General features: G+C 41.2%; 1 protein-coding gene across 1 annotated transcript in view; it reads right to left on the bottom strand.

Moving 5' to 3' along the window:
• OCA2 (OCA2 melanosomal transmembrane protein) overlaps positions 1-26,367 on the bottom strand; it is a 185,602-nt gene extending 159,235 nt beyond the window's left edge. Inside the window, exons 1-2 of the mRNA XM_068182671.1 lie at positions 26,271-26,367; positions 221-510 (exon numbers count right to left, since the gene is read on the bottom strand). Of these exons, the coding sequence (XP_068038772.1) occupies positions 221-510; positions 26,271-26,309 (329 nt within the window). The 5' untranslated portion in view covers positions 26,310-26,367. The remainder of the gene's footprint in view (positions 1-220; positions 511-26,270) is intronic.
• Between the last annotated feature and the right edge of the window lie 116 nt (positions 26,368-26,483).

The raw sequence follows: 26,483 nt of genomic DNA, 5'->3' as shown, positions 1-26,483 counted from the left end.
TTGGCCCGTGGTGGCTATTAACACTGAGATTAATTTAGAAATCCGGTGATCCATAACCCCTCCATGGCAATTACAACTGCCCTGATGTTCCATTAAGTTTTTGCTTCTTTGTGTCAGTGGGAGAAATATTGACTTAATGAACATATGTATCTATCCTGCAAGGAAATAAAATTAATTTTGATTTGCAGAAAAAAAACATTCTGTTTGTTTTTATTCTTACCTTCCCTGCATGGGCACAGAAGTGAAATCCTTCCCAAGAGCAACACAGCCATCCTCCTCTGTTGCTGATTTTTCACACAGAGTCTGTGGCTCCCCAAGGCTCGCTACCATGCCATGATACTCTTTTAATAACTGCAGCTCGTTGCAACTTCTGGTCATTGGTTTGGCTGCCACCTTTGTAGATAAAATGTTTTGATGTGATGATGTCTGATTCAGCTCCATCTCTTGTTGTCTAGAAACTGTACTGTAATCTTTGTTATCCAAGTACATCTGTTCCTGGGGGGAGTTCTCCTAAAAAAGTGAAAACAAATATACTAGGATTAAATTGAATGGACTCAATGTTTAATTCAGTACAAGCATGTTAAAAATGCCAATCAGATTTCTTTGAGTGCATTTTTGGGTATTTCTCTTGTTCATTTATTTACACCAGATACAATTCCAATGTTTTAAATATCTTTGCAAGTTCAAAATTAGCCACTAGCACTGAATTAGATAAATAGATGGGTCATCTACTTCATCCATGTCTACCATTATTTTCTCTCACAAATCTCCCAGTGACTTGCACCGACTTAGCCCATAAAATAAGCCAAAATCATCTCTGTATTAGTGGCACAAGAGTCACTGCTGCAGAACATCTTCCCAGCTTAGGAGAGCACTGCTTCACCACCACCACCACACAGCTTCTCTCCAACAGCTGTGGTGACAGCAGCCTCATGGAAGCCATCACTCTCCACCAGCCCTTGTGCTCCCTCAGAAAGCCCTGTCCTGCTGCAGATCCACCACGGATGATGGACCCTCATTAAGCAGAGCAGGTACATGAGTTTTATGAAGACAGTGCGCCAGTTTAGCAGTTGCCAGAGGCATTTATGAAATGTGAATCCAACCTTGATGAAAATGAGTTTTATGATATGATTATTAATGGTGATTATAACAAAAAATAGTGCATAACAGTCGAAAAGCTTTTATGTTCTCATCATTAAAATTCAGTCTGAAAAGTTATGAAACCCACTTCAGAATCCCACAAAGTGCACAACTCAGACATGACGACTGAATTACAGATCAGCCTGTCTTAAACACATGCTGTGGAATTTAATCATGGGAATATTTCAGCATAAAGTGCCAAAGCCACTGCAGAGGACAGCAAGCGCTCAGGAAACAGGCCTGTCAGCCTCCAACATCCTTCAGGTGGGGGAGCACAGCCTTGTCAGAGCACATACATGCTCCTCCCTGCAGAGATCTCAGCAGGGAGACTTGGGTACTCCTGCAGGGCTGTGGGGCAAAAATAGCTCAATAATAGGTTCTGCTTCAGTCCCAGTGGGAGAAATCACTTGAAACAGAAATGACAAACAGCTAATTATGATTTTGTGCAAATTTGAGCACTCATGGCCTCATAGATTAGACAGGAATGGAAGTTACTGAAAAGAAAAAAGACTTCACATACAAGCCACCACAAATACAGGTCTTGACTCCAGGGTAAAGGTAGGCTTGCAAACCAAATCTAAATCAGACATTCCCCAGGTGGCATACCCTTCCTCAGTTCTGTACTTCTATTTCTTTCTATTCTCAATGCCCTTAGTTCTCATCTCCTAATATTTTTCACCTGTCCTTATAAGCATATTGACAAAATTGACTCCTCTCATCATTGCACAGTAGCTGGAGTACCATGTCCAGTCCTGGTCCCCACAATTCAAAAACAATGCACAGACTAGACAAGTCCAAAGGAGGGCCACAAAGATGATTAAAGAGCTAGAGAATCTGCCCTATGAGAAAAGACTATAGTATTTAAGTATTTTCTTCCCTCAGGAAGAGAAGGCTCAAGGGGGCCATTTTAGTAGTTAAAAAGTGAATACAAAGAAGACAGATTCTCTCTTCACAAGCAGCCACACAAAGAAGAAAAGAGGCAATGGGTATGAGTTGCATGAGAGTAGGTTTCATCTCAATACAAGAAATCAATTTTTGCTGTAAGAATAACGGCAATAACATCCCCAGGACTAGAGGTCTCATCACTGCAGATTTTGAAGGCGCACTAAACAGGCTACATGATCTCACTGAGGCTCCCACAAAAGGTTGGACCAGATGGTCTTTCAAGGACCCTTCCAACATGAGTTGCTCTGTGAGTCTATAGTTAACAGCCTGAAAAAGATCAACATAAATAAGCCTTTTCTTAATTGTGCTTTATTGGTTTTCTTGAAAGGAAGAAAAATGAAAGGGAAGGTAGGGAGAGTATGGTAAACAACTGAAAGAAAGAAGGTAGCACCTACTGCTTTCACAGGGCTTCCATATTTAGACATGACTAAAATACACTAAAGACATTTCAATTTTCAATGGATTATACTTCTCCGCTAGATATTTCCATGAAGGGATGCCTGGTGTAAGGAGCACAAACCTTGGTGAAGTAAAACCAAACACGCTGTCAGTGAGCTGGTCCGGGGCTTCTCCATGGCCTGAAAATCGAAGAGCTTTTGTGATCAAAGACAGAATCCTGAGTGAAAGTCCTGGAAAGCCAGATTTGCCACTCCTGCATGGAATCTAAAGCTGGGAGGTGTTGAGAGGGCAAACACACAGAGAGGCCACCACTGCCCCACCAACACTTCATTGTCACCTCTGGCGGCCTTCTGCCCTACCAGGCAGCAGGTTTGCCTGGTTTAAAATTCCAAACTGTCTTCCTTCTAAAAAATAACTTTGAAATGCAAATACTTCCAATTCCAACTAGAGGAGATAATTGCTTTTGTCTTCAATCGAACTTTATGTATTTATATACTGGTTTTGTTAAGATACTATGCAAATCATAATAGAGATATCTGCCTATTCCATTTTTCATAACATTTGGTTTGTCTGAGTTCCTATTGTGAAAATACACAGATTTTGAAATTATGTCATGCTGCAGAAATGCTAAACCTGCAGCAACTCAGGCTGTACTAGTCTTTAAAAGATAAAAATCTGAACACAACCTCTGAAATTGACATTTTCTCACCCTCTAAGTGGGATTTTTTATCTTGATGTGAACAGGGACCAAATCAGACAGGTTCTTGTATGTACAAAGCCTTAGCTTGAAAGACATTTATTTTCAGAATTAACGTCAATGAAAAAATAAAAGAATGTCAAGGATGAGAAGCTTGAGAGGAAATCTGATGTCTAGTTAAAAACCCATGAACTGCTTTATTGTGCATTCACAGAAGCTTTGCAAAAAAAAAAAAAAAAAAGTAACACAGCATTTTGCCACAAGATGCAGGCTTGATTGCGAATGCTTATGTGGCTAAAACATTGCTAAGGCAACTATCTCCATGGTATCTAAGCTTCTAAGACATCAGTGCAACCAAGAAATCCTCGAATGATCACATCTCCCTGTAGTTACACTTTTATTTATTCTTCTTTTGTCTTACCTTGCAATGCCTCAATCAGCAATGAGACATAGGTGAGATGCTATCATGTGAAGGTAAGGAGAGATTTTAGCCAAGAAAAGTCTGTTTTGGTTACATTTTGGAGCTGTGAACTAGCAAGAGTTTTTTAGCCACAACTAGAAATTGGTCCAGCAACCACCCATCCTGTGTTTGGCTCATACCATGATAATAAATAAATTAAATAAATAAAAGAGCTAATATAGTATTTAAACCACACTTGTCACCCTTTTTCATCCCTTTCATCCAAGCAGCTAAACATCCTCTCTAAAAGTACTAGTGGATAAGTAATTTTTTAGGTGCAAATAAGATCAACAGTTTATGTTACTTTATTTAAGAGGCTTTTTGCATTCAAAAATCAAGAATGTAATCTTAGGGTCCACGAGGCTGTGAAATATCACATCTGCGCAAGGTAATGCCCAGAAATAATGCTTCTTGTCTTGCTCATGCTATTATTTATCAAAGCCTTTTTCCAGCAAGACTGGAAAAAAAATATATTCTTTGCACTGACACCTTCCCGTTATCAGGCAGAAACTGAAATTCTAAAAAATTACTAGCTAAGTATGCTATATTCTGCATATATTCTATATATACATATATTGCATATATTCTATATATACATTCCCCTCCAGACATGCATCTTCCAACAGCTTCCCCACGTCAGACAGCTGATGTTGTCCCTCCTGTGGCAAAGACACCTGCAAGCGTTCACAGCAGCATGGAGGAGTGGTTACTCTCAGCCAGAGAAACAGAGCAAGGCTTCAGTACTGCAGCTCAGATATCCTTCCACGACAGGCTTATCCTCCCATGGCCATTGATACAGATAACACTGGCCCTGCCATCCTGGGGACAGGGAGATGAAAACTCAGCTGAAAACCTACTCCTAGAGTTACAATCTAGAATCACACACAAGTACATGCTCCTGTAATGCCATTGCCGAAACATTTATATTTATTTATTTTGAGTAAAGATACTGCAGTATCTAATGTTGTCATGTGCAAACAAGAACTCTTGGTATTTAATCCGTGTGTTTTCTCTTATAAATTTGAAGTGTTTCTGTAGCTGTAGGAAGGCAGGAAGGCTGGTTTGGATACACAGAGTGTAAGAAATCCCTTTGACATCTAGGATTTTCACAGTATGTTCTAGTGCTGCTGTTTTCCACAAAACCCTGCCAGTCCTACATATATGATCCCCATTATCTCATAGGGTGACATTAGAGATTGCAGAGAAAAAAGCTGTGCAGAGCAGATCTCTTGCATGACTGGGAAGATGACAGAGCATGGTGTACAGAGTGGGGTTGCAGAACAGCCCACAGCAGATCATCACTACTGACTCGTCCATGGGTTTGGGGTTATCTTTTTTTTGCCATCCACCAGTGGCAAGAGGAGTGGTGGGATAAACCTTTCTCATTATGCACCAAACAAAATATCATAATAGATATGATATTAACTTCCTCCATTAACTTCCTGTCTAAGATTCCTGTCTAAGACTCCCTACTTTTGTTCCCCATGAATTCTTGGCCCAGGGCTGCAGGGAGGGCTATTTAGCTGGTGGAAGCAGGGTGATAGGCTATAAGAATCTTCATCTCTGTCAGTCTGCCCAATAAGAAATGGTTTCAAACTTCCATCAAGAGAGCTGTTCCCAGGTGGTGGCTCCCAGGCACACCCAATACTTAAGCTCTGATACCTTATATTCTTTCTCTCTTATTGGGTTTTAAAGTGTTTCAAATACTACACTTGCAAACTGGCAGAATTTAACAGCTTTCAGCAAGTTGCTGCATTTCCTTAGTCAAAGGAGAGTGTTTGCCTGAGAGCAGTCCATTTTCCTAATCTATGTACTAGATGGTGAGACCTACTGGATGTGGGGCAGCATGGAGCCATTCCCTGTGACCTCGCATTCCATGCTGTTGATCTGGGACCGACATTTACGTCTCCAGGAATGTGAAAGAGGGACCCAGCTGCAGCACCTTGAGGACTTCAGCAGAAGACCCGAGGTCTCAGGGCAAGATGGTCTTTGCTGCCCTTCAGTGCCTTCCTGGAGCTGGGAGGCAGCCTGTGCTGGCACAAGGCTCTTGGGGACGTCCCAGCTCAGCAAAAGCAAGCCTTACTGATGAGACCCAGCAGCTCAGACCCAGCAGCTCAGACCTTACTGCTTGGTAAGGCAGCAGCCCCTGGGGCACACGGGAGGCCTTGGCTTCACTGGTGCCTGGGCTGCTCACAGGGCTGATGGGCATCCAGCACCACAGCTCCACCTGAGGACTCCGAGTGAAACAGGACGCAGGAGAAATCTTGCCGTGCTCAGAGCCAAACTTGGCCTCTGCAAAGGGTGAAGTCCCCAGCCTCCTGATGCTGCTGTAATCCTGGAGACATGGCATTGCCTTCTGGGGACTGGCATTCCCTAGACTCCCACAGAATTCAGGGAGGCAGGGGAGTGGAGGTTCCTCACTGCAGTGAGGTGGTGGCTGGACTAGAGAGCCCTGAGGAGGGAAGGGAGTTTGTAAATTGGGATGAGGGTGAGAATAAGTGGGTCTGCACCAGAGGGGTGATGAGAGAAGCTGAGGGCTTTGACAGAGTGCATGGACAGAGTGCAGGGGCTTATTGTACAGACATGATTCAAACAGCTTAAGAGGGGAGACAATTTGCAAGAAGAAAAACCAAACAAACTAACAAACACAGGAAAAAAAAAAAGCCACAAAAAATCAAAATCAGAGAAAAAAAAATAAAAAAAACCCCACATAACATTGTGGCAAAACCTTCCACAAGCCATATGCGGGCACAGGCTGCCGCCTGCCGGCTGTCTGACCACAGGCCACAAACCTGTTTTCCCAGGAAAAAAAAAAAAAACTCCTTACAGGCGAATCCAATGTTTAAAAGCCGAGTGTCAGAGGAGTGTCCTTGCTCCCGGGTGTTATGGTTTGACACTGGCGCAATGCCAGCGCCCCCATGAAAACGCACTTTCCTAAATAATTGCTGTGAGATGTGATCAGGAGCAGAGCAGAGCAGGCCTAAGCTTAATAACAAAGAAAAGAACTTTATTAAACTACTACTGCTATAAAAACTACAAACACTAAATCACGGATGAAGACTTCTTAAAATACTCTTCTTCTCACTTAATTTCTAAACAAACTTAACAGTGAGACACCACCCAGGATCCTGATCAAGTTGCCACCCTTCAGATAATCAATACTCAGTTTATTAAGGGAGACAGGAGTCTCTCTTGTGCTACAGACCCCCAGGAAATACAATTGCCACCCTTGTGTTTCCATGTCACACATGGCAACTGCCCGGAGAAAATCTGCCATGGTGACACTCTCCTTTCCATGTCACAGTGCTCTCACCACCGTGCATGGACAGACTGCTCATAGGGCTCCTTTAAGGATGCTTTACCAAGGACCAGAGAAAAACAGTTTAGTTTCTTATCTCGGGACTACAGTCCCCCCCATTTCCCCCTGGGGCCGAGGGTCTGAGAACAGAGAGCTTCTTCTTCTCTTCTTCTTCTCTGAAGACAGAGGGCCTCTCCACACTTTTTTCAGCTTTCCTCTGTTCTCTCTATTCTTCTGTTGGTAGTCACTGAAACAGGTCTCTTGGCCTCCCACCGCATCACCCTAAATGCAGTCTCTGTCGCAGGAGAATTTGGTTCAGTCTATGGCTAACAAGAGAAGTCCAGCCACTAGCCACTCCATCATCTCCTTCCACCCAAAAATTTCCTCTTCCATCATCTCAGATCCCAGACTGTCTCTCTTCTGCTTCAAATCAAGGAGGAGTAATATTTTACAAAGCCATCATTTCTCAGGAAAGGGTTAAAAGTTCAGACTCCCGGGATGGCTGAAATCTCTGCCCAGCAGCCGATTCCCAGGGCCAAGACTGGGCCTTCCCCCCCGCTCCTTTCTCCTCCGCCGGCAAAGTTACAGGTGCTGTCCGGACTCTCTGTCTCTTCCCTCTGGGAGGTGGGGGGAAATGACAAAGACATCTCCGCTTCTCTCCACCCTTCCGTCCACAGGAGCTGGCTCGGTTCCAGTCCTTCTACCCCTCGGCTCACCTCGACCAGGCCTCATGGCTTCCCCTCCCCCAGGGGCAGGGGAGATCTGCACAGCACCCTGACCAGAACCAAAGAGAGCGAGCTCTTGGGAGTTCCTGCTTTTAACCCCCTGTGTTCTCAGAGGCGTGTCCATACCTCCAGTGGTCACTCCAGGTGCCAATATCCAAACCTGACCACTGATTGGTTTGACCCAACTTCCTGAAAAAATTCACTTCCATGTCAAACCACGACACTGGGCCAGGGGGTGGTTGCAGCACCCGCCTAATGGTACGTGGGTAAAACATCTGTGATCAGCCAGCAGGAGCTGCTTCTGCAGGCACAGGAATGGTCGGACACAACATCCCATCGTGTGCAGGTGCAATGGGAAGCAGGTTGCCTGTATCCTGCAGGGAACTGACAGCACTGGCTCATGCACAAGCTACTGCAGTCAGGCCAACCTGACCTTAAGAATTTCATAGATGGAATCACAGATCAGTTTGGGTTGGAAGGGACTTTAAGAACATCTAGTCTACCCCTCTCATGGTAAGGGGCACCTTCCACTAGACCAGGTTGCTCAAAGCTTCATCCAACCTGGCCTCGAACCTTGCCAGGGATGGGGCAGGCACCCACAGCTTCTTTTGGAAACCTGTTCCAGTGCCTCACCACCCTCATAGTAAAGAATTTCTTCCTCATATCTAATCTAAACTTCCTCTCAGTTTGAAGCCATTGCCCCTTGTTCTATCTCTACATGTCCTAGTACAAAGTCCCTCTCCAACTCCCTTGTAGCTCCTTTGGGTACTGGAAATTGCTATTAGGTCTCATCAGAACCTTTTCTACAGGTGGAGGAACCCCAACTCTCTAAGCCTGTCTCCATCGGAGATGTGCTCCAGCCCTCCTGCTCCACAGAGCATCTCCATGGCCTTTCTCTGGGCTCCATCCAGTAGGTCCATGTCCTTCTTATGCTGGAGGCCCCAGAACTGGACACAGTACTCCAGGTGATTTTTATATTTTAAAGAGTCTCTTCTAGTTCAACAGAAGATGGTAGCTATTCCCACCATCAGTTGGGTATTAAGTGATCATCCTGTTCAAAGATTAATTTCCCCATTTAGGCTCTATGCAAAAGATCCCCATGAATTAGGATTTTTGGGGTTGTTTTTGGGGATTTCTTGTTTTGTTCTGTTTTGATTTTAAATAAAACCCTCTGAGTGTCTATGTTCCAATGACTAGGTCTTGTTTAGTATTTAGTTTAAAGAGTTGGTTTGGGGACCCCATGAGAAGAAGTCTTTGCTGAAAGAAAAATGTAAGTGAAGAGCTAACAGTCTGGACTTTAAGAGCAGGGAACACTGTAGGAATAATGACAATCAAACAAGCAAAAAAAAAATCCAGATAAAAGCCAGATAAAACAGTAATTTCCTTTTTCCTTTCTTATTACATCTGCCAAAGAGGTCACTACAAAACCCATTCATATAGACTTTTAAAGTGTCTAATCAGATACAGATAAACAAATTGCAGTACATTCTAAGGTTATCCTCCCTTTCACCACGACCTTTACCTCCTAGGTCCCTGTAGAGCCCATGGAGGTAGACAGGCACTGACCACCCAGCCTCCATCCAACTGGCCTGAGACAGTGTCAGTATACCATGCTTTAGGGTATTCCACCTGACCAATGAAAGTCCTGGAGGTCTGGGGGAGATGTGTGTTGTAAAGACATCTCAACTTTGGGGGACCTGATTTCCAGAAATGTCACTAGCTTAGCTGGAGGCAGTGAAAACTTAAAACCTGGAGCACCAAGTAAACCAGTTACGGGGAGCAGCTCAGGGGCATGGTCCTTTGAAGACTTAGTGAATGCTGTCACATCACTGAGCCAGTGCATACAGTGAAGTAGATTTCTTGCTGGTCAAACATCACTATTAACACAACAGCCCACTGAACTTGTTCTGCCAGGGCTATTCAAGTGTGGTAGTTGCATCATCTGTGCACAGGATCTGTGAGGCACTTGCACTGGAACCAAAATGTTGCCCACAACTTAAGACAAACAGGAGAGAAAAGCAGCTAAATACTATAAACTACAGTTTATGGGCTGAGAATTTCAGGGGGCTGTGTTAGAAATATGCTGTGTCAGGAGGAGAACGGTGTAACTTTGAAAAAGACTTTTTTGGATTTAGGTTTTGCTCTGGGGAAAGAAAGGAAGAGACACAAATACTAGAAACCACTTGCAAAATACAGCTGGAGACTCTACAGCATGTGCAGGTTACTCTGGTTAGAAGATGCCTAGAAATCAGGCAGTTATGGAAGGAAAAAGACTCAGTCTACTTCCTGTCACGATCCAAATGTAAACCCAGAGAAGGCTTTTTTCCTCTCCTTAAGCTATGCTTTTTATGCCATAAAGTTAATGTTTCTGTATTCTCTTAAAAATGAGAAATATACCATATCTCAAGAAAGATAAATAGCCTGCTGAGGTGTCCAGGGCCTTTCATTATACTTTTGTGCAAGAATGTGATATGAGTCACACTCATAAGTCAGACTTCAGCACTCAAACCCTGCTAGAGGACTTTTGAGAGCTTTATACTAGTTCTCTTTTGCACTTCATAAACTTTCCTTACGTGGTCATGGGAAGACGATGAGATCTCATATTCTTAGTTCATGTTGAAGAGTTTCTGTGGGTAACTGCCAAAGTCTCGAGGTAGAGACAGGCAAGAAACTCCCAACCCTGCAGCCTCTGTGAGGGTCTTCAGTCTCTGAAATCTTTCAGTACTTTGAAATCTTCAATGTCTTCCTTCAAGGTCTTTATTGATTAATACAGACTGATGATGTTATTTTATTTTAGGCATGTCAGGCTAAGTATATAGCAGTGTTATATCCTGTTATTTAGTGCGTATGAAGGTATTTATAGCTTCCTTTTTTTAGTTATGAGCAAGATAGTAGGAAGAGGTTGATTAGCTCACACTATATTTTGAAATAGTTAAAATAAGCTGGTTACTTTTTGCTTTGTTTCAGAAATAAAAAATCAGGATGACAGGTGGAAAAGGAATATCTTTATGGGGGGGGTGGTTGAAGAGTTTCTTAACTTTATTTTTCTAATGAATATTTTTCTAATAAATATTACATGTTCATAACAATTTATTCTTCAGACATTCAAGCTGAACACCAAAATCCTAAAAACAAAGTACAAGGAAAAAATGTGTTATTACCTCCCAAATGGCATGCCTAGATGATTGTTATACCCACAATGTCAATTGTTCTTATGTTTTACTTGATAAAGTGCGGGTGCTTGAAATTGCTGTAGCAGCTAGAATACTGATACACAATAAGGGTTCATGTCACATTTCTCCTGTTTGCTTTTAGCCTAAATTTACTTCATAAAAAAGGTGATGAAAAGGAGTCTCTTTGCACAAAGGAATTAGAGCCTCCATATGCCTTGGCAGCTGTATGATGGAAGAAAGGTGCTGCCAACAGGTGCAGAAGAGTAGAGTTCACGATATTGCTGATTTCTCCTTTATTGCAAACACACAGCAAAGCAGAATAAGACTTTTTCCTGGAGAACCCAGGTGCAAATGGAGGTAACAGTGGGATAGACTTGAAGTTTTCAGCTGTCCTCTTTGCCCTAGTATTATCAGGACTTTGGTTTGTGAAATGCCCATTGGTGCAGCAACTATTTCAAGTGATAAATAAAGCCACGTACTACTCTGGATTATATAATTATACTTTTGAAAATTATTGTAAAATTTCCATAGCCTGATAATATAGCTGGAGTTTTTACTTCACTGTAGGTAAAAATAACATGATTTGTCGATATTGACCATAATATATCCAAGATAATTAAACCAAAGAGGGGACATTAAGGGAGAGAAGTATTTTACATAGGTTCATTTCCATATTCAATGCTCAAAAAATGTTGTAGGTTTTGTTTACTTTTTTAAGAATTGCTTTATCTGTTTAAAAAATTGTTTCCTTCCTGTACTAAACAGTTTCATGGCTATATTCAGAAATTAATTATCACCACAGGACAAAAATATTTCCTGATTTACATTTATTTTTGCAATGAACACAAAAATAATATTCTTATGAGACCGTCATGGCAAAAAACCAAATCATTCTGGGAGCCAGACAGTGACTATGTAAATGGATGATTTCAAGCATCAGTAGTACTTCTTCTTTCCAGACAGCCAAAGGGATTTGGTTCTGTTCCTATCAAATTTTGTTTTGATTTTAGCCAGGAAGCGGTCAGACCTAATTGAGATAATAAGTCTGTTTGGATTAGAAATTTCAGTGGTATTCTAATAATCATTTCTGGTATAAATTAAAAACAAACTAAAGCTACATTGAGCAAGCAAGGGTGAAAATGAAAACAGATGCATTTACATCTTTCTTTTCTGGATTTGGGCAGTCTGTTTGCACCCTTCTGCTGAACAGAGCTTTTTACCTCCCTCATTGTAAATGAACCTGCTTTTATGTACATTCATATTTCTTAGACACAAATGTTCATGCAAGAGAAGGAAACACAGTATCCTCAATGAAAACTGGTGTGTTGTTGAGGTCACTGGTTCATGTTACAGTCCTGAAAAATTCATTAACTCCTCTCTCAGCTTTAAAGCATTTTTACAAAACCAAGAAGCTGAAAACACATACTGTGGGATGTAGATTTGTGAAACTGGAAGCTTTCTGGAGTGTTAAAGCTTATGAAAATCCAAATCCAAGCTAAAATGTATGGAATGTGAGTCTTGCCTTAGGGCTTTATCCAAAATATCCTGAGGTTAGGGAGAGTTCTTCCACTGACTTCACTCAGCATTGGATCAAGCCTTTCAAAGATGTAAAACAGAGGCTTGAAATACTTAGATTGTAGATGAGGTTTAGTTACAAAAAGAAATTGTCTGAGTTCCAAACTCGAAGGGGAAGCCTAAATGATGGAATCTCAAGGACAGAATGTCAAAATTACACAGAGAAACTGCATAGTGAATGTTGGCAAGCTGGCAGTATGAGCAGAGGAAATGTGAGAAGGGGACACCAGAGCAGCCCCAACCTTCAGCATGAGTAGCCATGTTCAGATTGATATATTTCCACTTTCTATTTCTGCTCCCTTCCTCCTCCTTCACCCATGGACAACACTCTTCTCATCTTGATGGGAATGTGATTATTTCATTGAGGTGAATTGTGAATTATTTTATTTAGGTATCCCTGGGAAGAAGATGCTTAAAATTTAGCACAGAAGCAGGACTTTCATACCTCAGTAAGTAGAAAGAGCAATAAAATCTCTTAAGTGTTCAAGTAATTTAAATGTTCAGCAACTGGGGATTGCTTTAAGCATTTAAGAGGAGGGTATGAAGCCACAGCCTAGCAGCTGCTGGAAACAGGATGGAATTTTAAATTCCCTGCTTTACTATACATTTAAGCTTGTCTCAAGGCTAAGGTGTACCTTGTCTGCCACATAACATTTTGCCATCAGATTTCATTCAGGAAAGGTATAAATTATTTTGATACTTTGAGGAAATACATTATTGTAGGAACAGGAACAGCCTCTGCTCATCAAAATGCTCAGCTTATGTGAGAGAACACCTGAGTGTGTTTTCCCAAAATAGGGAATGAGGGTGGCCTCTCTGTTCATATTATCTTAAGCAAGCAGCCCCCAGAGAGTGATTGCACGGGAGACAGTGCGTTCCTGGGCAGAAAGTTCACTGCACAGGAGCGTCATTAGCGAGCCCTTCTGAGAGTCATTCCAAGTCTCCAGAAGGTCTGCAGCAAGAATGCATTTCTGAAGTAGCTGCTTAAAGATCTGAGGGAAACTTGGCTGGAAGAACAGCCACATGATCCTCCAGCCCCTCGAGTATTTTTGGCTTTCAAACACTTAAGTCCAACGTGACATGACAGCCTTACACAACCGAAACCTTACCAACAACCAACAGAGTAAGTCACGGCTAAACAGAATGGGGAAGGAGACATTCACCCACCTTTCCCTTTCTTTATTTATGCTTATCAAAGCTTTTTAGCCTCTAACAGTTCGGTTGGAAGTGAAAACATCCCACAGTGGCTCTGGCTGTGGTGCAGGGCAGCGTGCCAGCTGACACCAAGTTGTCCCGAGCATGGATGAGCACTGCGAACATCTCATGTCTGGGCAGACCTACAGGCACAGACAACTCTGGGCTTTTGAAAAGTTTGGATGAGTTTGTTTTATCTCTAGCTCTAGCCCTCCATCATCACACTACCCCTTTAAAAATACCTAATGGATTATAGCCCCTGAAAAATATATCTTGCAAGTCGTAGAACTGAACAGAGGGCTGGAAGAAACTATCACCTTGTTGTGTGACAATTGGTATCACTCTGCTCTTGGTCCCTATCCTCATATTCTGGAAATGACACCCTATTCCCACTGTAGGATACAGGTATAAATAAGAGGAAATGAGATAAAACTGTAAGACCTGACACTCACGCTAATGGCTTTACACCCAATCATGAAGCTAGAACTAGATATATTTGCACTTACTCTAAATCCTATTTTCACAGTCAAAGTGGTGTAAATGAATGCTGAAGTTGGTGAGAATAAGGACAATTTATCTTCAAAAAGATAAATTCATCTCTCTAAAGTTTACAGAACACAGATTTTTCTTTATCTGATACAATCTAAAAATCTTACCCTAGCAGTGATCAGAAAGTGGAAGACAATTACTAGATAATCTCGTGCATCCCAAAGTCTTTGACTTAATCATGTATCACTCTTCAGGAGATCTGAAGATATTATGTATTATTCCAAGATATATATGAATTTCGCATCAAACTGCAGATATTTGTCTCTGCTTCATACACAACCATTGCTAGAGTATGGATAATTGTTAGATAAAATAGACTTCTTTGGATTTATCAAAGTTCACAAAAATTTCCTCATAGCAGAAATAGTTCTGAGTTAACAGAGCAACAAAGAGTTCTAAATAATTGACTTCTTCTGACAGCCAAGTTCTTTTAAAACAAAATATCAGTTATTTGAAATTAATTCGAGTCTCTTTGATGCTCAGAATTGCAGCTAAACTTATATTTTTTAGTAAAGTCCAAAATTCTTTTAAAGGGTTCATGAAATGTGTTGCATCCAAAATGATAAACCTTTGGGTTTTTTTTTTTTTTGGGGGGGGGAAAGTGGGTGGGAGTACTTTAAAGCAGTCTGCAGGTATACACAGAATAATCTGATTACCAACAGAATTAATTAGTTTCTCATCTGTTTCATTAAAGCAAAATATTGGAGCACTGGGTTAATTTCTACAACAGAGTATAATATGTGCTTAAACAAAACCAATACACATGAAGAGGGGAAAAGCTGTCCACAATGTGTGAATGGCTGATAAATATATGGACCCCATTTATAAAAGAAAACATAACTTTGTTCCTTTCAAAATTTAAGAAAAAACAGTAACAACTGTTTAGCCTCAATATTGCTGGAACTCGTGTGAGAAGTTTCTCTTTGAGAACATAGACTCCTTTAGTCTAGGGTTGCATGCCCCAAAATTATTGTGATACCTTTGCTTAATGGCAGAAATGTAATTTGAATTTTTATGGCTGAAAATGGTTTTTAAGGCAGTCTACTGGGCCCATTCAGAGAAAATATCTCTGCAAAGAGACCCAGGCAAATAGTGAGTCCAGGAATAAGGATTGAAATCTATTTACTGATTTTTTTTTTTTAATGAATCTATATATCAAAGAGCTGTGGCCCTGCAAAATGGTCCGGCATTGAACGGACAAAGCAAGGCTACAATATCCTGCACCATGTAGCAAAAGGACAAATACGATCCCTGAAGGTAGAAGCAGGTAGGAATTGAGGTTGGTTTTTTTCCCTCCATGTAAGAGTTTGTTTCTCGCCAAGTTCTGCGTAAAGTTCTGGGGTCCCCTTTTGGAATAGAATTTGGAAGGAAAAAGGCAGTATAGGGGGAAGAAAAAAGCAAACAACCTCCATTAATATAACTCAAGAGGTTGAGAAATGCCACACCACAAGAGAGATTGAAGGTATTCCGTCTGCTCCCACTTTTCAAAACAAAAAAAAAAAAAAAAAAGGGTGTAGCAATGACTCAGTTACTGGGCCACCTTCACAGAGGCAAAATATCTGGTTCTAAAAGGGTTTTGAACTCAATGGAAAAGGCATGACAGAATGTGAAGACTGGAAGCCAAGGGCAAATAAATTCAAACAGCAGATACAGCCTGATTTTTATTAAGTTTTTTTTAAGTCATCACACTGATTAGGTACTGAAACAAACTACTGAGGACAGCAGCCTGGCAATGTCTTCTGGACTGCAGCTATCAGTGGGACATCTGCTTAGACAAGGCATGGCTCTCAGTCCAGCACTTGGAAAAGTGGCAGAAATGTGCAAATGTGTGATAAGAATGTGAGAGATGGAGTCAAGGTTCCCCCTCAAGCCCCAAATGCTATGAAAGTCCAGCTGTACAGATTTACTTTTGGTCCATGATCTCAAATTCGTTTGAGGTTAATTTTCCAGCTCAGGAAGTAAATCAGTCTCAGTATCAACTGGAATTTGTTTTTTTAGACTTTAGCTTTGCAGATCTTTGATTGTGATGAGGGAAAACAGAAATGGTTATCACAGCAGAGAAAAGTTCTTTTAAAAATCCTTATGGTAATCTGTTCCTTTTGGATCTATAAAGCCTTAGGAGGCTTAGTTATAAAAAAAGCATCTAGTTATTGAGGGTTTTTTTGTACATTTACATGTTTTAAAAGCAATGCTTCTGACAGCAATTTTCATTGAATATTATTATTAATAGAGCCACTCAGCAATAAAATAGGAAGCTGTAATCACACTCTACATGCTTTGCCAGCCCTTGACATGGGCTGCATGTTGGAGAGGTGTTGTATTGAGACTATCTTTTTTTTTTCCTTTCTTAATAATAATAAAAAAAGATAATAAAAACCTGTCTTCAGAATTTCTCTATAGAAGGGGAGAACTCATTAGCTGAGAGACACACAAAATGCAGAGAGCTTGTTATTCTTTTGTGATGAAGATACCACATTTAGGCAGACATAGTATTTTAACTGGATTTTCCAGCAGTAAAAGGCTCTCAAAATAAACCCTTCAAGGGAGGAGAAGGATGACTCTGCTCTTTCCCTTTGAGCCCCTGTGCCCAGTGGGATGTCTCTGGGTCTTTGACCCTCGTGATTCCAGCCCCAGTGGATTGGCTCATTCACCCTCCCGGTAGAGGAGGAAGATTGATGATGATGATGATGATGATGATGATGATGATCGTGATGATGATGCCTGCAGCCTCCCCTCCCAGCCCCAAGCTGATGAACCAGCAGAAATGCCTTCCAATAAGTCATGCCAGAGAGGGATTTGGTTATGTGCTCGTCTTGCCAGCCCAAATCTTGTTTAAAAACTGAAAGGCCTCGGGCCCTGTTTCTCCTGGGGAGCTGCTAAAAGGGACCCTTGTGCCTCAGAGGAGCTTTCTGGGCTTGGTGGGACCCTCAGGCATTCCCAGGTGGGGTCCCACCCAGTACCCACACGTGCACAGATGCTTTACTGCAGCTCATGCAGGGACTGTCCAACACCCTTGCAGAGGATGTCACTGACCCATGCTGTGGTTCTAATTCTCTGTGTGGCATAATAAAGGATGCTGCAAAATGAAAGTAGAGTGGCTTTTCTTCCTTTTAACACTCAGAGTATGGGTAAAAAGCTCATGGCAATCTACTTTCTCATGTAACTTTAACATCTTTTGCTCTTTAATGTCCCTTTCAATGGCAATGAGATTGAGTATTCCTTCAGCAAGTCTGCAGATGGCACAAAGTTGAGCAGTACAGGTGACACAACAAATAGAAGGGATGTCATCCAGGGAAACCTGGGCAAAGCCTCAGAAGTGGGCCATAAGAACCTCATGAAGTTCAACAAATCCAAGTGTAAGGTGCAGCACCTAGATCAGAGCAGTCCCAGATATGAGGCCAGACTGGGAGAAGTAGTCATTGAGAGCAAGCCTGTGGAGAAGGACTTGCAGGTTCTGGTGGACAAAAAGCTGGACATGACCCAGCAATGAGCACTCACAGCCCAGAAAGCCAATTATGTCCTGAGCTGCATCAAAATCAACATGGGCAGCAGGGCAAGGGAGGGGATTCTGCCCCTCTGCTCTGCTCTGCTCTGCGCTGGTGAGAGCCCACCTGCGGTGCTGCATCCAGCTCTGGGATGTCCAGTACAAGACAGACATGGACCTGTTGGAGCAAGTCCAGAGGAGTGCCAGAAAAATGATCGCAGGACTGGAGCAGCTCTCTTCTGAAGAGAGTCTGGAATAGTTGGGGTTGTTCAGCCTGGAGAAGAGAAGGCTTTGGAGAGACCTTATAGTACCTTCTACTACTTAAAGGGAGCTTATAAAATAGATGGAGAGGGACTTTTTACACAAGATAGAGACAGGACAAGGGAAAATGGTTTCACACTAAAACCACTAAGCTTCATTGTGTTTTCTACATGCATGGAAATTAATTGGTTTAATATTATTTACTTTGGACCATTTAAGTTAGTGAAGCTGAAGCATGTGTGTCATGTCAGAGTTGAGTCATAAGTTCACTTAAGCTATAAACAGTAAGGTAAGAAAGAGATGCAAAGAGGTGCTATGAGGAACAGTGAGAGGGAATGGAGAAAAAAAAAGTGATAGCTGACATCCTCAGTCATATAATCTTCAGTAAATACAGGAGTTTCATCAGGATCTTATCAGACATGTAACTCAGGATAATTTCCTTACCACTTACCTTACCAAATACACAGCTTCTAGCACCTTAACAGCCCCTATGTCCAACACAAGAAAAGGACCAAGTATGAAATCTGATACACAGAAAATGTTAGCAGAAAAGTTTATTCTCATGGCATTAATGACCACACAGCCTTTATAAAGATATGCACTCTGAAGTTATAACCTTCAATATATATTGGGCACATATGGGTGCTAGCATGTAGGTATACAACACCAAAGATGTCCCATGCTGGCTGGAGAAAAGTGACCAAGTGATGCACAAATTAGTATTTACCAGCTGAGAATTTCCTTGAAAACCGAAAAAGGAGTGTATGAGGAGTGTCTTCTGATACACCAACTCCTTGCTCAGCGCCAGACCAAATTAGGTGTGATTGTATGTAAAGTTTTTCTAGTTTTTTTGATGACCAGTTGCCATTTAGATTATTGTGAGACTCTCTGGCCTCTAGCTAAAGCAACCAGTGCCACTGCAAAGCAAAGTTCACCTAGTTACAGAGTTTCAGACACTTTGGGTTTTGATTAGGAATTGAAACATCAACTGCATTTGGGTGGATCACACACAGAGAGTGTAAAAGGGAAGCAAAAAACTGCTTTCAACATGGCCAAAGAGAGATACTAGACAATCGACCTAGAAAAGAGAGAAGTACACCATTTGTTCTGGGCTGGACTCCAGGAGGAGTCAGGAACAGAAGCACACTACAATATCTCATATATCACCCTGCATTGGCTTTATTGTTCCAAATAGTAATAAAAGAAGACAAAAGTACTCCCTGAGCCACCTGTGGCTACATCTGTGTTAGTAACCGATGTGGCACAATAGGAATGAATCTTTAGGGTGAAGGACTGGTGCTGAATTCCGAAACCGTACACTATTTACATCTCAAAAAGCTTTAGTGGAGACTGTCCCTTGTGTGGTACCATGGACCCAGCAGTGGTGAGAGCATGTCTTTTGGTTAAATCTCAGCTGCAAGTCAAGTTTGTGCACTCTGAGATTGTTCCCCTACACAAACAAAAGCACATCACTGGGGAGTGCTGTGAAGATTCGGTTCAGACAAACACTTCTAACCCACCTTTCGGTGTGCCCAGTAAGACTGGAACTGGCATCCACAAGTAGTCATATAAAATTGAGGAAAGGAAAATGTATGAAAGATTAGCACCCACATCCCAAAAAGAAAATATTACAAATTTGCAACTATAGACACCACTAGTTAAGAACTCCTGAAAAACTGTCATCAAGGATGGATTGAAACAAGTCATCCTGTCCCCTCTGGCAGATCCAGATAAAACTGCCATGGATGGGGTGAAAAAGTTCACTGCTTAGTGGATTTGGGGAGCTAACAAGGACAATGCACAGAAAACATCAAGGACAGAAAGCAAATTCTTTAACACATGGTACATTAAAAAACCACATTCATTGATATCAAAGTCCATAGTGTTCACTGAAATTACTCAGGTTCCTTCTTGAGAAGAAAAATGTTACAGCATTGTACAATGCTCAGGAGGAAAAGAATGCTCCCTAACAAGCTGACACGAAATGCTAACACAAAAAAGATCACCAAGGTTACAGATGTAGAGCAACAGCCCTCAGATTCTTAAAACAAATAAGAGTTCTAACTGGAAGTGGTTGGGTATGTGTGACTGTTATATCTCTTTTTTCAAAAATGTTTCTCTAAGTCTAAATTCACATTTACTTGTTTTAAACTCCATTCATTTCCTGGTTTTTATTGTTACTTATCTAGGAAAATTGCTTGGAGGCAGGCACAAGCATGATGCACAAGCTGCTGCCCAAACTTGCATATGAACTTAAAAGCCTGCAGCCGAACAAAACAACAAATACACAATGAAACAAGAAACTCTCCTTTCATTCCCCTCCTCCATTGAAATATTTGCAAAAATATTTCCACTCAAAAACATGTGCATTAGATTGTAAGACAGTCATTAGGATACGTGATCGTGTGAGGATGTAGTATGTGTACGAAAAACCACAGCACTGCTGCCAAAATGCAGCAAGATTAAAGTTAAGGCACTGCACAGCAAATCTGCTTATAGCCATCCAATGCCATACTTAGAGACTGACCATCCTAGAACAGCTCAAAACTACATCCCCTGTGCCCTAAATCCCATGTCCTGCCTTCCACAGTCTACAGAGACTTGCAGCTCCTGAGCAGACAGCTTTGTTCTCCACAGCCCATCGGACTTCCAGGGCACGAACACACCCAGACACCTACTGAACCCATGAAAACACCAACTGTCCACAACTTCCTGATGCAAGGAGCTCCTGATCCATGACACTTCATTGCAAGTGATATTTTATTAGAATAAGGTTTTTCCTAGACAACTGCAAACATTCTGGTTAAAAACAAACCAAAAGAGGGACTCTAAAATCCCTCTTGGGACTTCTTTGGAAGACCAAGGATTTCTTGGAAATAGAGGGAAACTGGGTTAAAATATCTGGTCCAAAACTAGATTTGCACTTGAATGTCCCACCAGACCAGCATTTGACTTGATGTTGGATACTACTGTTAATCTGCTAATATGTACCTCTACAAGGTGGTGGAACTACATGAGTTTCTGCAAACTGGTTGACCATACCAGTTTCTGTGCCTCTCCTCTTTCAGAGAAAAGAGCACTTTTCAGCCTGTGGTCATGGCACTAATCTCCTGTGGGTAAAATGAAGCTTGAAGTTTCTTTCTTCCCTGGAAGATCAGAAGCCACCTGAAGCCTCACTGTGAAGGAGAAAACAGAATCAAGAACAGCCCAGGCTGGAAGGACCTTTGCGGATTGCTTAGTCCAGTCCCTGCTGAAACTAGTCCTGCCTTCAAAGTTAGCCAAGGCAAATGACAGACCACAGTACTATCAGCCGGAGTACCCAAAGCAGGTCAATGTTTGGGCCAGGCTCTTGCTGAGCATGTGAATCCAAGAGAAGGGAATGGGCTCCCCGTAGCGAGTGGGTTTATGTCTCCTGGGAGACACAGAAAGGAAGTTTGTGTATCTCGAGGCCAAGTTCAGCACAACCATGAGAATGTCCTTTAGAGAATCTTCATGATGCCTCCTATTTCTGAATTCTTTATTTCATCTTGACACCAATGGGAAATGTTTCTGAAGTGTCACAGTGTCTAAGGACCAGGAACCTAATCCCCTCTCTCAAAGGGTTTAGGTCTCCTTATCAATTTGCAAGGTCTGTTTTCTAATATAGGTCCTTATTTTATCAAGTGACTCATGAAAAATTTATTCTTCACTCCATCTCTGCAAGCCACCACCTGAAACTATACCACAGGCATGCCAGGCGAAGGCCAGACCCCATCACACACAAGAAGAGCCAGGGCACTTGGCTGACTGACACTCACCCATCAGCTGACCAGCCAGACAGTTATGTAAAATTCCTCAGAGAGCAGCGAGGCATTCCTGGTCAGACACCACAGACTAAGGAGCAGCTGGATGCAATACCCGCTGTGGGAGGAGGTGGGGATCCACAAAACAGGCTCTTATTTCCCCACAGGCTTACTGAAACCCCCCCTGGTTCCCTGCTCTGCCAGAGCCCCCCTCAGGCTGCTGCATGAAGAGCCATTTGTGGGCAGTGAGTTTGTCCAGCTCAGATAAAAGATAACTGTCCACTCCTGGCTATAGTTGAGCCCTTTTTCTTCTGTGTTTCTGAGCTTCTTAGTGTAACACTCCAGGAAAAAGTATTTCAATAAGAAATGATATCTGCTATGTGAGACACAGGTTTCTATATTAAACTAGCCCCAGTCAGCACACTACAAAATTTTAAAGTAAATGAAGTAAAGGCATACAAGCACAAGACTGCCAGTTTTGGGGGGAAAAAAAGTATTAGCAGTTATAAAAGTGAGTATAAAACACCAGCACAAAAAAAAAAAAAAAAAAAACAGGACCAAAACCTAAGGGGTGGGTCTTTCTTTCTTTCAACAGATTTTAAGAGACTGAGCCTATTATAGAAAAAGTCAGGTCCTTGACTGAAGCTTGAGCCATGTCTGAGGATATTTAGGGCACTCCCAATAAATTTTCTTGTGCTTATTAGAGAGTGTGTTTAGCTGCCTCATTTTTTACCGGAGCAGTACTTAAGTGTCTCTGCCTGTCCCTGCCTTGCCAGTTTTCAGAGCTTTAACTTTTAGGCACTCAGCTGTCTGTCCATGTATATTCCAAGGCTTAATTTCACAAAATAAGAGAAATATCACTTTCCAATTGCAGTGATATTTGTATTCAAAGCTCTGTAATTAGCCCCTGGTCATTCACAACTGCCAGGTAGAATTCTTCCTGCTACTGGTGAGACAGAGCAAGAAAGATTAATTGCCTAATAAGGAAATTAGAAGACAGTCAACAGTGATTTACAAAGATACATTTTGTCCTTGAAAAGGTAAAAGAAAGCATATTGCTGGAGCTACCAAACAAGTAGAAACTATTTTTGCTCAAGACAGCTCCTTAACCACAAATCTTTCTGTATATGTTCCTAAATACAAATGGCAAACATTCAAAAGTGCTTTGAGTGAACATTACTGATGATGAACATTGCTGATCATAAGTGATACTGCTTTAAAAAATATTTCTGCCTCCAGAACTCTGATTAGACTGATTAATGCAAATTTCAAAATTACTCATTTATCATGAGATCTCCACAGTTTTGTGGAATTTATGGCAGCTTTTATAGCATGGATTGTACTAGGAACTAAAACTAGAGACCCAAATTAACAGACACAGTTTGTAAATATAAAGCAGTAGAGACAGGCATGCAAACACTAAAATGACTCTTTGATAATCATACAATTATTGGATGATGTCTCTACAGATGAAGAATTATTGCCTCAATTATGCTTATGCCTATAGACTCTGATTGATGTCTGACTTAAGAGAGGATGTAGTTTAAGAGCAGTAGTAGCTTGTCAGCTAGGCCTTGAACAGCTGTATCTCTCCAATTTATACATAGTGTATCTTTTGGAATTTTTCACCTTGTATGTGCTCCATTTCCAAGAAAATGGAAAAATCTCAAATATTTTTTATGCTTGTGCTATGAATTAAATATGGTTTTCACAAAGCAGTTTAACCAATCCGCCTGTTCTGATCAAAAAGCAAATAGCAAACTTATAAAACTACTGTCATAGCAAAAATGCATTTCTAGGACAAGCAATTACAAAATGCTGTATTTCTTTACATCTCTGAAAGAGAACCACTTTCAGAGGAAGAATCACCCATAAATGACCTTTAAGGGTGTTCAAAAAAAAAAAAGGGTCTGGCTCCAAATGTCACATTTATATTTCTGCTTTGATTCAGTTTCAAACAAACCAGTGAAGTTCCTAGCACCCCCACTAAATCAGCTCCCACATGGTGCAGCTGGAACTGCACCTTCAGTGCACTCACCCTGCTGCTCCTCCTTGCAAAGCACAAAATACATCCCAGCTGTGCCTCACACCCTATGGGATAGCTGATAGCTGCTTCCCTGCACAGTAATTAACAAATCCATGCTTTGTGTGAAGCAACCAGAAAGACCATAAACCATGGAAAAAGAATAATCAATGCTGTTGTCAATTCGGAAGTTGCAAGTTGTAAGACTTATCCTGCCAAGATTCTTAATTTAATTAAAAAAGGAATGTAGCAGATGCATTGTCTATGTTACCATAAAACAATAATTATAATTATATGTGTAAAAGAGGTGAAGTTTTCTGCTACAAGCACTTGATGTCAGAGAGAAATGGTTAGAGGATACTTCAAGCATGGCATCCACAGGGTGTGCTGGCAGGGCTATAGATCAAATAAATGCAACCATAATTACCCCTCCCAAAAGAGTAAAAATTTGCATGAGTTTATGCAAATTAGCAAAGGCAATGAGCATCAAATGAGGCCTCTACAGCGTTGAGCCGACATACGTTGCAAGGCTCTGAAGTGACATATCACCATGAAATAAGAACATCTGCTGTCAAGGGACGGAGAGGGAGAAGGGTGGTAGAGAAGGCTGGGGAATGGCAAGCATACTGAAAAAACCTATGGACAGATGTCTCCATGCCCTCCTTGGTCCTGTGCCATGTACCTAATGAGAATCTTCAGTAGCCCCTTGACCTTTTGCCCTTTCAGATGCTCTGTTTTAAAAACCATCTTCTCTGACAGAGGTGTCCAAAGCCCCAGAAACCCTCACTGTGGTTGTTGCTACCAGCTATCAAGGACTCCTCTTCAATACTTGTTTTGCTCTTTTTTACAGGCTCCTGAAATACCACAGACCTGGTACCTAAACCAACTGAATGCTGCAGAAGGATTTTTGCAAGCCTACACCATCTGTTGATTGGTGCCCTGAAGCTGGCTTCAAAACAAGCTGATGCATGCAAGAAAAAGTCATTCATCAAGCAGAAGGTACTGTACCCTGCACAGGAGCATCCATTCATTTGCTGAACAGGAACACTACTTTTATTTTATTCCAGGCTATCTTTACTTATCGAAATAGACATCCCTTTTTCTGCTCTTTTTTGATAGGAGAATGATGGGTGCAGTCATATTTTTGTAGAAATCAAGGCATTCAATCTTTTCAGCAAGATCACAGAATCAGGGCTAAAGCATGGAAAGCATGAAAACCCAGATGTTGATTTATGGCTGAATACATTTTTATGTCATCATATCTTAGACTGAATGGATGGTTTTGGCAGGAATTGTGTAGCTTTTTAATGGATGCAGAATGTTTTTTCTTTTCTCAGGCAAATTAAAATATCAGTGGGTTCACTTCTCTTTCCTGTTTGATTTGTTCCTAGCTGGACACACAGATTTTAAAGCAACTGATGATCCTACAATGACCACATTAAAAAAAATAAAACATCTGCTAACCATTACCACAAAGCTTTCTGGGGCTTCTGAGATAATGTTCAATTTATCCCTGCTCAGAGCAATGACACACAGAGTGTGCCTGACAGAAACAGCAGGGTTACTGCAGTATTCTATCTCCTTTGCCCAGAAATTGTAGGAAAGGTCATCTAACCTTTGCCGCACAGATTTCAGCAATTTTGTTTTCTAAGTAGGACAGGCTGACAGGGTTTTGTAAAGCTCTTGCAGAAGAAACCAGGCCATCACTGCACCGATACGCAAACTTTATTGCACTATTAACACAATGTGTTGAGAACAATATTTGCTCTTGTCTCAATTCCAATCTTCCCCTTTTGTTTTTAATTGAATGAAATAAGCAGAAATTAAGACAGTTGCTACCTTTTCCCTAAAAAATATACTGCCTATATGGCTATTCTACGAAATGTACAAAAGTAATTTACCAAAATCCCTGCAGTTTAATCTATTATGTGAAAGAGCAAAATGGCCAAATCTTAACAGTAAGAACCTGAAGGCTTTCTGCTGTAACAGGATTTAGCAATAACTTTTAATTGGCAGTTCAAAGTTAATCCACAGGGGAAAATGTGATCTGGCAAAAGCAGTCAGTCACAGAAAGGAAAAAAAAAAAAAAAAAAAAGAAAAAAAAACCAACCTACAACTGTAGGATTTTTTTTTGTCAGTATTTTTGCAGCTATTGTTATTGAGAAACATTATAGAAATAATTGCTGCATTGTCTCAGTCTAACAAGGCTCTTCTTCTGTGATACATTTTATCCCTTTTGTACTTTCCTCTACCACTGAAAATGGGCAAAAGTTTCATGTTTCAGTTCTCCTAGTGTATATATATATATATATATATATGTGTATATATATATTTATATATGTAGCTTTATTTAACATACCTTCTGAAGGAAAAATCATAAACAAATCCCTTAGACTAATGCTCTCCTCTTCCCTTTTTCTCCTTTGACATCAGGCCACAAGCCTAAATTTTCCTTGTTTCTACTCAAGCAGCACCCAAAATGTTTGCAGTGAGGAACCATTTCTCCTCCTAGATTTAGCCTAGGAAAAGCCCATAACACAGACAATTTTTCTGGATTGTACTCACCAGGATCTGTTCAGCTCTAAATGTCAGCAGTTCTGCCATCCGTGGTTTCTCTTCTTTGTTCCAGTGATGTTTCAGACTAACTCATTGTGTCCTGCTCAACACAGAAGACAACATAAGGGTGCCTCAAGAGAAAACTGATGAGGTCCAAACCAGCCTCCCACCAGCAGACCAAATTCTGCATTGAAAGCTGAGCTTTTGGAGGCTTATGGCAGT

Source organism: Anomalospiza imberbis, chromosome 2 (assembly GCF_031753505.1).
Source record: "Anomalospiza imberbis isolate Cuckoo-Finch-1a 21T00152 chromosome 2, ASM3175350v1, whole genome shotgun sequence".
NCBI lineage: Eukaryota > Metazoa > Chordata > Aves > Passeriformes > Viduidae > Anomalospiza > Anomalospiza imberbis.
This window is presented reverse-complemented; position numbering and strand designations above follow the sequence as displayed.